Below are 12,427 nucleotides of genomic sequence, written 5' to 3' on the forward strand. Positions count from 1 at the left end.
AGGAGGAACAGGAGCTTGTGCTTTTTGGCTCTGACTTTGGCTTCTCCACCTAACAGCTGAGACCTAGGAAAATAAATATGAAGATGATAAGAAACGCTCTGCCCCAAGCCAGGCGCAGTGACACATGTCTGTAATCCCAGCAGCTCAGGCAGCTGAGACAAGAGGATTGCAAGTTCAACGACAGCCTCAGCAATGGCGAGGCCTTAAGCAACTCACTGAGACCCTGTCTCTAAATAAAATATAAAATAGGGCTGGGGATGTGGCTCAGTGGTTGAGTGCCTCTGAGTTCAATCCTTGGGACCCCCCTCCCCGCAAAAAAGATATCTGCATACTAGAGGATGGCATCTCTTTACAGAATCAGAATCTCTTGTTTGCTTTTCTTGGCCACCTTTTAAAACGCTCTTTCACACTGTATCAATGGCTCCCAGCTTCCCTCAAATCATAAAACCACCTTCTCAAGGAGGCACAAACAAAGGCTGTTTGGTCAGGTGACACTTTAATAACCTAGTATCTCCAGAAACTATCAAGAGCCACATGTGGCCAAAGCAGAAAGCAGAGGCCTAATACTCCGGGCAGCAACAGGCAGAGTAGCAGGTCAGCGATGGCTGAAGAATCCTTGAGGATGGTTATATTTAAACGGCTTCATCCTGCTTGGACCCCTAGAGAAACAGGAGAAGGAAAAGCAGTTAATACCATGCCTCCCAGACTGATAAGTTACAGTTCACTCACAGAGGGAATATCATGTAGCTGTTAGAAAAAAAGAAAGGGGGACAGAGATACATGACACAGGACATTGTGAGAAAAACAGACTGTAATACAGTAAGGTGTGACACTATTTTTGTAAAAAGTCTCTATGTGCTTGCAAATGTTAAACAAAACCTAGAAGGGCCCTCAAGAAGATGGGCACTGAGGGGACAGGGATTGGGCACCCTCACTTTTTAGATTATTATTGTTTATATATATATAAAATAATATATATAATAACAAACATGCTTTGTTTCTATAATTTACATCATGTAAAGAAAAAAATTAAATATTCCTTGTAGGGAGATTCCCATGCAAGCAAGAGTCTGGGACTAAAAAGAATCTGCACTACCTCGTTCAGTGGCGCACACCTGTAATCCCAGCAGCTTGGGAGGCTGAGGCAGGAAGATCACAAGTTCAAAGCCAGCCTCAGCAAAAATGAGGCCCTAAGCAACTCAGTAAGATCCTGTCTCTAAATAAAATACTAAACAGGGCAGGGGATGTGGCTCAGCAGTTGAGTGCCCCTGAGTTCAATCCCTGGTACCAAAAAAAAAGATCTGCACTATCTGCTAAGAGCTATGGGTTTATACTTACTACCTCTTGGGTGCTGTACAAATTTTACAGATGAAGAAACAGGTTTGGGGTGGGGGGTTAAATTATCTGTTAACACTGTATGGCCAGGAAGAAACAGAGCCAAAATTTGATAACAGGTCTGATGCCAAGCCTGTCTGCCCCAGGAAGGCTGAGAGTCATGGCTGGGCAAGGCAGGACCTGAATCCAAAGCCTCGATCCTGTGAAACGTAGGTGCTTCAGCTGTAATTCTGGGTGCCCTAACAAAACTTCACATGGGGCCTCTTCCCCACAACTCCACAAGCAGTGGATGCCCAGCAATAAAAGACTCCTTCCCCATTTCTGTCTATGATGGAAATTCAATGGTAACCAAAGGTGATGTCCTGCGTCTTGTTTGTGTGCATGTGTGTGTACGAATGTGTGGCAGGGATTATAAAGAAGGGAGAAAGATTTTTATTCCACCACCAGTGGCTGAGGGTGTACTCAGCTTGCAGTGCTTGGCACTTGACACTCTCCATCTCATTTAATTTCATCCTCCCAGTACACCTGAGGCAGGTGCTGTTACAGATGAAGAAACTAAAGCTCAGAGGGGCTAAGCATAGGCTTAGCCTAATCACACAGTCAGAAGCTGGAATTTGAACCTTCCAGAGCCTCTTTCTGGCACTGGAGTCCTGGCTCACATCTATGACATCACTTGTCTCCCAACACTATAAGAGCAGAGAGTCACCAGGTCTAGGTACAGTGCTGTTGGAGAAGCCTTAGCCTGGCAGTCCCTGGCTAGGGGCTAAGTTGCATCTTAGGTCTCCTGCTGTTCACACCAGCACTCTGAACTTGGTTCCTTGGTTCAGTCCCAATCCCAGTGATCATCTGGACTCTGGGCCAAAAGCTTCACATCTCCCATCTGCCAGTCATGGAGTTAATTAGATCTGAGTCATCAAAGCAGCACCTTTCCACAGTGTAGACAGAGGAGTTAACACTTCAGGAAATGGGTCCTTTGGGAGAAATCTGAGAAGAGGAAATAAGCACAAGGCATATGGGGGTTCCTACCCTGGAAATGTGCTACAGTGAGCTGGGAGGGTGGGAAGAGCTGAAGTCTCACACTGACCCACAAGGGATAGCAGATCCTAGAAGGTTCTACAAGAGTCACCAGCTTTGCCTCCCTGCAGCCACATGGGGGTTTATTATTAGTCAACACAATAAACCAACCCAGTGGAGGTGCTGGGACTGCTTCCTGGGGATGGAACTGCATCTGAGAACAAGGTGAGGGCAAGGTATAGCACCATTCAAACTGACAGGGACAAGAAGGGTGGCCCAACTAGAAAGAGTTAGCTTGAACTCCACTTGGAAAGGAGGCCTGAGCAGTAAATTCCGTTTCAAAATGTATAAAAATAGGAATTAGTGGATGAAAAGAAAACAAACTAATGCCAAAGAGAAAGGAAAAACAGCCAGAACTGACGTGAGCCCAGATACTAAACATCAAGGTAAGGTACTAGGATCTGCTGGCATATTCTGAGGAGCTGTTTTATGCCAGGAACCACCTGGAAACTATATGAATCATCTTGGATTCACAATGAGCTAGAAAGGTATGCTTTTACCACTTCGGCCATAGGGAAAGAGGCTCAGGGCTGAGTAGTTGCAATGACTCTTCTGTGGTCTCTGCACTCGTCTGTCTCACTTGGGAGCTGGTTCCTCTGTGGTGCTGATTACACACAACCAGAATCTCCAGACAGGGAGCACTCTAGAAGACTACAGAAGACTACCCGGGGACTATGGCGTGCACATCACTTAAAATACTTATTCAGATAGTTAAAAGCAAACAGACCCTACTGTTTTCCATAGAAAGTTCTGGAAGTTCAGCCACATCCTCTTGGTTTGTGGCCTGGCACTGTTTCCTTGGTTGGCTGTTCATGGAGAACAGGTGAATCAGGCTGCAGGACTCAGGAAGGAGGGCATAGCTCTCCCCAAGGAAATCTGGCAGTAGGATTTTAATTTCTGCTCTGAACAGAGGTAAACGCACCTCAAAAAGCACATACCCTCCATGTCTGGCCCCGAGAGAATTGGTCTCCTGCAGGACTCTGATCTCTGCTTCATCTCCCTTCAAGAAGTCACCAGAAGGTTGAGGCCTGGGCCCTCCCTCACCTGAAAAGCCGCAAACACATCTTCTCCTGAGGAAATTCCTTGGGCCCCTCCACACTGTCATCGTGACTCTCTGTCTCCAGGTAGACATCCAACAGCACGCACAGCCGCTGCAGTTGGTTGGTTAAGAGTTGGTGGCTGGGCCGGGGACCGCACAGCTCCTTGTAGCACACATTGACCTCGCTCTCCATGGCCTGTGTGGGTGGGAAAGCCAGCACCTTAGCACTACCTTCCTGAGGGTGGCTCACTGCATTGGCCAGCCTTTTGTCCCAGGGTGGGTGTGAGGGTGCCACAGGAACTGTGGCTGTGCCTCAACATGAGCTATGCCTGCAGATAAAACCAGACTGCCTCCTACTGAGGTCTCCTTTTCCTCTATATAATAAGGTTTTCCTGATCCTGACTCATAACTTTCCCTGCCTCAAATACCCACAGCCAGGAACACATGTATGGAGAGAAAGTATCTTGAGACAATAGGCAAATAAGAAGGTACTAGTATTAAAGACATCCTTTATAGCAATAAGGGTACTACCAAGTCATATCAGCAGGTGTAACCCTAATTATACAGAGTGATTTCATCAGTTTCTCATTCCAGAGCTTCTGTAATGCTTCTGAGTTTACTCATGTCTTCACAGAAGTCCAAAACAACAAACTTTTAAGGCAAGCATTCCTATTTTATAAAAGGGGAAACCCATGAGCCCCAAAGTAGGTGAGCAAGTGAGATGAGCCTAAGCCTTCTCTTATTATAGACTTTGGCATACTTAGTGCCCATGACCTCAGCTGAGACAGGTTGTGACTGCCCACCTCTCCACAAGGCTTTTCTTGTTCCTCCTGTCACCCCTCACCTCCTACCCTCACCCCATGGGCCTCACCCGAATGTTGTCATCATTGCTGTTGGTTTTCTCCCCTTTCCAGTTCAGACAGAGCTGGAAAATGGGTGGGATGGAAGAGTAGCCAGGGTTCAACACCACAGCAGCCTGGAGTTTGGCTGGGAAGAGAGGAGAGGAAAAATTAGTTCTACCACCCAGTTTCCCAGTATGGCAGCCTTCCCACAGTACCCAAGGCCAGCTCAGATGTCTCCTATTAATCCAAGTGCTGTAGAGTACACTCTGGCACTAATTGTTCTAGAATCTCCTAAGTGGAATTGCAGAATGTGAGGTCTGGTAACTCTGGTCCCTTCAAGGACTTTGTTCTAGTTGGTGTGCCACAGAGCTATGAACCCTCCAGCATCTGGCCTACCTTGGGTTTACCCACAGGTTCAATTTGCCATTCTGAGAGAATTTTTATTGTTATTTCTTCATATGCCAGGTTAAGGTGTGGTATTGTTTTGTTTTGGGAATTGAATCCAGTGCCATTTTACCACTGAGCTTCATCCCCAGCCCTTTTTATTTTTTCTTTGGAGACAGGATCTAAGTTGCTTAGGGCCTTATGAGGGTCTAAATTGCTGAGGCTGGCCTCAAGTTTGTGATGGTCCTGTCAGCCTTCCAAGTGGCTGGGATTACAAGTGTGCATCACCATGCCAGGCCCCCTAGCCCTTTTTATTTTGAGACAGGATCTCACCTAAGTTGTTGAGAATTTTTCATATGAAACTTAGTCTATTGTTTTTTCTTTTCAACAATATTGTTATAGGGGCTGGGATTGTGGCTCAGTGGTAGAGTGCTCACCTAACACGTGGGAAGCCCTGGGTTCGATCCTCAGCACCACAGATAAATAAAAATAAAAAATATTGTTATATAATACCAGCAGTTATATAAAACATTTTGTCTATTTCTTTTGTTTTTTATATTCTGTTATATAAAATTCTTTCTTTCTTCTCTCTTGTCCTTTCTCCAGTTCTGGGACTGAACACAGGGCTTATGCTAGGTGAGTACTCTATCACAGAACTATGCCCCAGCCCTGAAATTCTTTTAAAGCCAACATTTGTTGAGTCCTTACTGTATTCAAGGCACTACTAAACACATTTTATTCCATTCTAACTATGATTCTATGAGGTGGGTACAATAATCCTGATATACAGTTTATTATGTGGCAACTGGAGCTGACAGAAACTACCTCACCACCAAAGAGCTGCAAAGCAGTAATGCTGAGTAGAACCAGAACTGCCTGATGTCAGAATTGCACCCATAATTTTTAAACAAAATATCTGTATTTCTAACTATATTCATTTTTCCTCTGGTGACAGCCTTTGTCTTTTTACAGGATGGCATTTATCCTCTCTACCCATGGGCACTGTCTTAGAACTTGCTGTGATTTTCATGTGGTTTGAGTGTGTCCCCTGAAGGTTTATGTGCTAGAAGGTTGGTTCCCTGTGTGGCAGTGTTGAGATGGGGTAGAACCTTTGAGAGGCAGGCCTAATGGAAGATGATTAGGTCTTGGAGTTGGACACTGTCCTCAGAAGGGATTAACATGGTTCTGGTGGGATTCTGGTTAGTTCCCATATAAGTTGCTATAAAAAGAGCAAGCCTGGTTCATCCATCTCTCTGGCTTCCTGTTTCACCATGAGCTCTCTTCCATAAATGCTCCTGTCCTTGTGATACCATTGATAATATTAAGTCCTTACCAGAGATCAAACAGATGGGCCACCTAATCTTCGAATCTCAGCCTACAAAAATGTGAGCTAAAAAAAAAAATCTCTCTTCTTTATAAAGTATCCAGCCTTAGGAATTTTGTCACAGAGTCCCCAAACAGACTAATACAGAAGTAAAAACAACGTCTATAGCTTGGTGATTACAGCAGCAAACCTAGGAAGTGAGATCTTGTAAACACGGCCAGGCTTGCTGAGGCTGGAGTGAGACAAATTCCTTGAGCACAGGATCTCAGTAGCTCCAGCAGGAAGCCTCAGAGCCAGATGCTGTAAGAGGTGTGAGGAATCACAGCTTTTGATGTCTCCAAGGGGAATACAGTGGAGAAAAGGAAGGGGATCCAGGGCCCTGCTCTTTTTTATTTATTTTTAATTTTTTATTTTTTAGTTGTAGCTGGACATAATACCTTTAGTTTATTTATTTTATTTTTATGTGGTGCTGAAGACTGAACCCAGAGCCTTGCACTTGCTAGGCGAGCACTCTACTGCTACGTCACAACCCTAGCCCCTAGGACTTGCTTTTTTTTTTTTAATATTTTTTGTTGTTGTAGTCAGACACAATACCTTTGTTTTATTTATTTATTTTTACGTGGTGCTGAGGATCGAACCCAGGGCCCCACATGTGCTAGGCGAGCACTCTACCGCTGAGCCACAATCCCAGCCCGGACCTGCTCTTTATAACCTGAGAGTGACACCTCTGTCCTTCTGAGGAGAGGATAGGGGTCTGATGCTTGACAGTGGCTAAGCAAAGGGTGGAGGGCTCAGGCTTTGAGGTCATCCCAGGTGACTTATAAAATGGGAAAGATCCTATCATCCCCAAGACTATTGTGAGGATTAAATGAGATAAAGGGTAGATTTAAATGCATTACAGAACAAGTCCTTGCTGAGAGTAGCTCTCACAATCACTATTTGCTAAGTCTCTGCTGGCAGGATTCTTTTGCTTCCTTTAGGCCACCCGCAGGCATGTTTGATTCTTGGTAGCTCCCCTTATCTATAACCATTGTCAAGAGCAGAGAAATCACCTACCTGTGCCCCTTTCAACAAGCGCCATATAGTATAGATTGGTGTCCCCAGCCAGTCCTGCCTCTACAATGTCTTTGGTAAAATGCAGATCCTAGAATAAGCACCAGGGACAAAGACTCAGTTGTTGTCTTCTCTAGTTAAGCCCCTTGCACTTCTAGGATGGGCAGGAGCTAAAAGGTGACATAACCAGTATTTGTGACCTGTCACTCCTCCACTTACCATGTAATCCTCATGAGCAATTGTCACCCACTTCACCAGGCGAGACACAACCTTGGCAGGAAAGAGATACTGGCAATCGCTGGTAACTGGCACAATGCCATGTTCTAAATGATAGCAAGATAGGTGATGTCATGTGTGGAAATCATGTACCATAGCTAGCATCTGTTCAGGGCTCTCTGGAGGGCTATGGTGGCCCTCCATCTGTCCAGGTACACCTGGCACTCAAGAGACACAGGCATACCAACCTGACCTTCACCCCAAACTATGTACATATGCACAGACCCAGCACCAGCATTCACAGTGCTTTATCCTTAATGCAAATGTTGGCCAGCAAAACAAACCCTGAGGCCAGAACCAGTTTCTGGGCCTCTGCAGCAATGACTGTTAATTAGATCAAATAGCTGAGAGGGCTGCATTTTCACAGCTGACCTTGACAGAGGAAGCCAGTGAAGTGTTCTGTGTCAGTTCCTCTAAGGGAGAAGAGCTGGAGAACTGCTCCAGGGTAAATTCCTGCTGGCAATTCAATAAGCAAATATGCCAACACAGTAAATGCTGTCCTGGATGACAATCATTCAACCTTGGGACAAAACAAATTCAGCAATGCTGATAGGGAGCAAGGCCTAATGGACAGGCAATGCTGCCCCAGCAGAGAACAGGGTCCATGTGGAACCAGTGAAATAGCCTGGAGGTGGGGTCTCTTAATGGGTTATGGAAAAACAATGCTTTTCCTGACAATGACTCAGAAAGATCTGACACTCCCATCCTGCAAGTGCTGTACACTCAGTAAACCAGTTAAGTATTTACCAAATGAATAAATTAAAAGCCCCAGATGGCTACTACCTAGGTCAGAAGTTCATCAGAATCACCTAAGAGCCTAGGAGAAAACACAAGAACTCATACCACCCTAGGGAGTATCAGATCAGTAGGTCTTGAAAAAGAGATGAGGGTATAGATCCATAGTACAATGGTATTCAAATGAGCTGCATGTGAGCACCATGAAGGCAGGGGCTCTACTGTTCTTTCCCCTTCATTATGCTTGGCACCTGGCATGAACTAGATTCTCATTAAATACTTGTCAGATCATATCATCATCTGTGATGAATGGATCTAGGATGAGCTACCCTCATCAGCCCATGAACTTATGACACCCAAAGGTTTGGGGCCTCTTCTGAGAAGGCAGGACAGCCCTCAGGATTCTGCAGGGAGCTCAGAACTCTGCCTGGATGGGTCTGCAGCTCTCCCTAATGGCCCTGACAACATCCCTGCTCAGTAAAGCCATAAATCCAGGTCTCTTTGATTAGAATTAGGAAAAGCTTGTCATTTTTGTCCTGTGTTGTCTGAGTGGCTATTAAGTCCCAGCCCCAACAGTGACTTACCTAGGGATGCGAACTGTTTGTGGAGGGCCAAACGGGACTGTACCCTGGTCTTCAGCAGTTTCATCGTGGTTTCCATGTGGCTGGCACTCAGTGAGTGGTCAGCGATCACCGTGTGCTGTGAATGACAATGAGAGGCACAGACCTGACATCTCCCCCACTTCCTCCAGGAACCATGACTCTCCAGGGATTTGTCAGGCTGCACAGCCTGAATCATCCATGCCCCAAGGTGCATGCCACTTAGGAATGGCAGGGTTTACCCACTATGAATAGCCACACATTGAGTCCTCGCAGGAACAACATAAGTTGCTGGGTTCTCAAGAGACTGTGGCCAGCTCCTGAGAAAAAGCAGGCTTCTGCTAAGGTGCCTGGTCCTCTGGATTTTGTTCATACCTCATTTTGGCATCCTTGCACACAAAACTGAGGGTGACAGAACCTGAAGCCATGTTGCACCCAGAGGAAGAATCCAAGTTACCTTGGTCTAGAAAGCCACTAGGCTTACAGAGAAGGCAAAAGGCACATTAATACTCATAGCCCCAGACATTTGAGTATACTTACTGGATGGACAGAGAACAGATCACAGTCCCAAATAAAGACATTCTGCTAAAATAAGCCCACAAAGGCCACCAGAAGCCTTTCTGGAATCTATACAGGAGAGGAGACATACAGCCCTTTGTCCAAAGAGACAGGGTTAGTGTACATACCTGGGGCTGCTCTTTGGGGAAGTGGAGGCCACCCAGCTTCTGTACCCACAAATAGGGATGACCCAAATCAAGTACATAGTCTCTCAAAGTCAGGATACTACAGAAAAGAACACACAATAAGATTATTTAAATAATATCTGCTGTAGTCCCTAGATACAGCCTTCTCCCATCCTCCCATGTCCTATAGACAGGAGGGTTCACAGACTCAACCATGTTCACAAATAGGCAGCCCACAAAGCCCCTTCACTTCATCAGGTCCTTACTGGGAATTATCTCTCCCACAATTGCTTTCTTCTTTTTTCCCCCTGCAGCCCCAAGTCAAAAGCAAATAAAAACCAAAAAGGCAAAGAATGCACTGATCTCTTCATTGGCCTACCAATTTATAAAATAGTTAAAAAAAAAAATTATTTCTCATGAGAATTAAAATGCTGGGGCTGGGCTTTTGGCTCAGTGGTAGAATGCTTACCTAGCATGTGCAAGGTCCTGGGTTCAATCCCCAGCACCATGAAAAAAAAAAAGAAAATGTTACATATGGGCTGGGGGTGTGGCTCAGTGGCAGAATACTTGTTAGCATGTGTAGGGACTCGAGTATGATCCCCCAGCACACTGAAAAAACAAAACAAAACAAAATAAAAATGCTACATATTTTTAATATTTTTTTTTGTTGTTGTTGTTGCTAGGTTTTTAAAAAAAATGGTACTGGGGATTAAATCTAGTGGTTCTTAACCACTCAGCCACATCTTCAGTCCTTTTTTGAATTTTTTTTAGTTGTAGAAGGACACAATATCTTTACTTATTTATTTTTATGTGGTGCTGAGGATCGAACCAAGGGCCTCACGCATGCGAGGCAAGCACTCTACCACTGAGCTACAGCCCCGGCCCCCTCTTTTGTTTGTTTGTTTTTAACTATTTTTTTTAGTTGTAGATGGACATAATACCTTTATTTTGTTTTTATGTGGTGCTGAGGATCGAACCCAGTGCTTCACACATGTGAGGTACGCATTCTTACCACTGAGCTACAACCCCAGCTGCCCACCCCTGCCCCACCTTTTTTATTTTGAGATAGGATCTCACTCAATTGCTTAGGGCCTCACTACATTGCTGAGACTGCCATTGAAATTGTGATGCTCCTGCCTCAGCCTCCCAAGTTGCTGTGATTACAGGTGTAAGCCACCAAACCTGGCTATATATGTGTTCTTTCGGTTTTTGTTTTTGTGGTGCCGGATACTGAACTGAGGGCCTTGTACATATTAAGCAATCATGGGAAGCTACAACCCCTGCTCTTATCATAACATACTTTTCAACTTTTCTATGACATTCCTTTGCCTTGAAAGCAAGAAAAGTGCTGCCTCCTGTCCTGGGGTCTGCCTTGTCCCCTAGGTGGCCACTGGCCCTAACAAATCTCCACCTTGGGCTTGAGCCACCAGAGATACTCAAAAGCATTGAGGTTGGGAGAGAACAAGACGCAGCAGACTCACCCAACTTTATCAAACTGATACTGATTGGCTGGATTCGGAGTTTTCTTTCCATGATCTCCAGGATACAAACAGCTCAGGACGGAGTCAGGAGATAGCAAGTCCCTGCAAAAAGGAGAAGAGGCCACAGTGAGAATGCCAGCCAGAATCTTGCCTTGAGGTAGACCTGTGCATCTGAAGGTGAGTGCTTTCTATGGGCCAAACCTTTTATGTGCTGAAGTTACTGGATTGTGACAACCATATGAGATAAGGAGAAATATTATTTCCGTTTTGAAATACATGGCTTCTCCAAGCTTACACTGCTGGTAAGTGCTGGAGCAGGGTTTGCACAGTCTGATAAAAAGGAATAACAATTTATATAGATATTTTGTGGGGGTACCAGGGGTTAAATCCAAGGGCGCTTAACCATTGAGCCACATCCCCAGCTCTTTATAAACTTTTTTTTTTTTGAGACAGGGTCTTACTAGGTTGCTTAAAGTCTTGCAAAGTAGATGAGGCTGGCTTCAAATCTATGATCCTCCTGCCTCAGCCTTCTAGACTGCTAGGATTACAGGAGTATACCACCACACCTGGCTAAGAATGTATTTTTAATCACCAAGTCTTGGGCTGGGGATGTGGCTCAAGTGGTGGCACGCTCGCCTGGAATGCGTGCGGTCAGGTTCGATCCTCAGCACCACATACAAAGCAAAGATGTTGTGCCTGCCGATAACTAAAAAAATAAATATTAAAAAATTCTCTCTCTCTCTCTCTCCCTCTCTCTCTCTTAAAAAAAAAAAATCACCAAGTCTTTTTTTTTAATATTTATTTTTTTAGTTTTCAGCGGACACAACATCTTTCTTTGTATGTAGTGCTGAGGATCGAATCTGGGCCGCACACATGCCAGGCGAGCGCACTACCACTTGAGCCACATCCCCAGCCCATCACCAAGTCTTTTAAAAAACCTACCCCTTCACCAGGCACAGTGGTGCATGCCTGTAATCCTAGTGGCTCAGGAGGCTGAGGCAGGAGGAGCCCAAGTTCAAAGCTAGTCTAGCAAAAGTGAGGTACTAAGCAACTCTTTTAAAATACAAAATAGGGCCGGGGATGTGGCTCAGTGATTGAGTGCCCCTGAGTTCAAACCCTAAAAAAACCAAAACAAAACAAAAAAACCTTACCTCTTCACTTCAAGAATTGTATGGTGGCCAGGGCCTTACCCTGGAGGAGCAAACCTGCATCACACTAGCAATAATTATAGTAATAATTTATTTTTTTATTTTTTAATTTTTTTTTAAAGAGAGAGGTGAGAGAGAGACAGAATTTTTTTTTTTTTTTAATATTTATGTTTTAGTTTTTGGCGGACACAACATCCCTGTCTGTACGTGGTGCTGAGGATCGAACCCGGGCCGCACGCATGCCAGGCGAGCGCGCTACTGCTTGAGCCACATCCCCAGCCCAGTAATTTATTTTGTTTACATGTGAAGTTAGGTTTTCTGCTCGTTTTTTGTGTTTTTGTGAGCACCCAAGGCCTCACTCATGTCAGGCAATCATTCTAACACTGAGCTACATCCCAGACCTACGTTTTTATTTATATAAACTGCATGTATTTATGGTGTTCAGTGTGATAAT

The 12,427-nt window shown here is 44.9% G+C and overlaps 1 protein-coding gene across 2 annotated transcripts in view; it reads right to left on the bottom strand.

Annotated features, from left to right (window-relative positions):
- Nucleotides 1–479: 479 nt before the first annotated feature.
- The window catches only part of Thoc5 (THO complex subunit 5), a 40,555-nt gene continuing 28,607 nt past the window's right edge, over nucleotides 480–12,427 (bottom strand). For both annotated transcript variants that reach the window (XM_076837406.2, XM_076837407.2), the window contains exons 14-21: nucleotides 10,826–10,927; nucleotides 9,348–9,444; nucleotides 8,647–8,761; nucleotides 7,271–7,374; nucleotides 7,055–7,142; nucleotides 4,320–4,435; nucleotides 3,454–3,644; nucleotides 480–659 (exon numbers count right to left, since the gene is read on the bottom strand). In XM_076837406.2, coding sequence (XP_076693521.1) covers nucleotides 596–659; nucleotides 3,454–3,644; nucleotides 4,320–4,435; nucleotides 7,055–7,142; nucleotides 7,271–7,374; nucleotides 8,647–8,761; nucleotides 9,348–9,444; nucleotides 10,826–10,927 — 877 coding nt within the window. In that variant the 3' untranslated portion in view covers nucleotides 480–595. The remainder of the gene's footprint in view (nucleotides 660–3,453; nucleotides 3,645–4,319; nucleotides 4,436–7,054; nucleotides 7,143–7,270; nucleotides 7,375–8,646; nucleotides 8,762–9,347; nucleotides 9,445–10,825; nucleotides 10,928–12,427) is intronic.

The sequence above is a fragment of the Callospermophilus lateralis genome, chromosome 1, assembly GCF_048772815.1.
Source record: "Callospermophilus lateralis isolate mCalLat2 chromosome 1, mCalLat2.hap1, whole genome shotgun sequence".
Lineage (NCBI taxonomy): Eukaryota > Metazoa > Chordata > Mammalia > Rodentia > Sciuridae > Callospermophilus > Callospermophilus lateralis.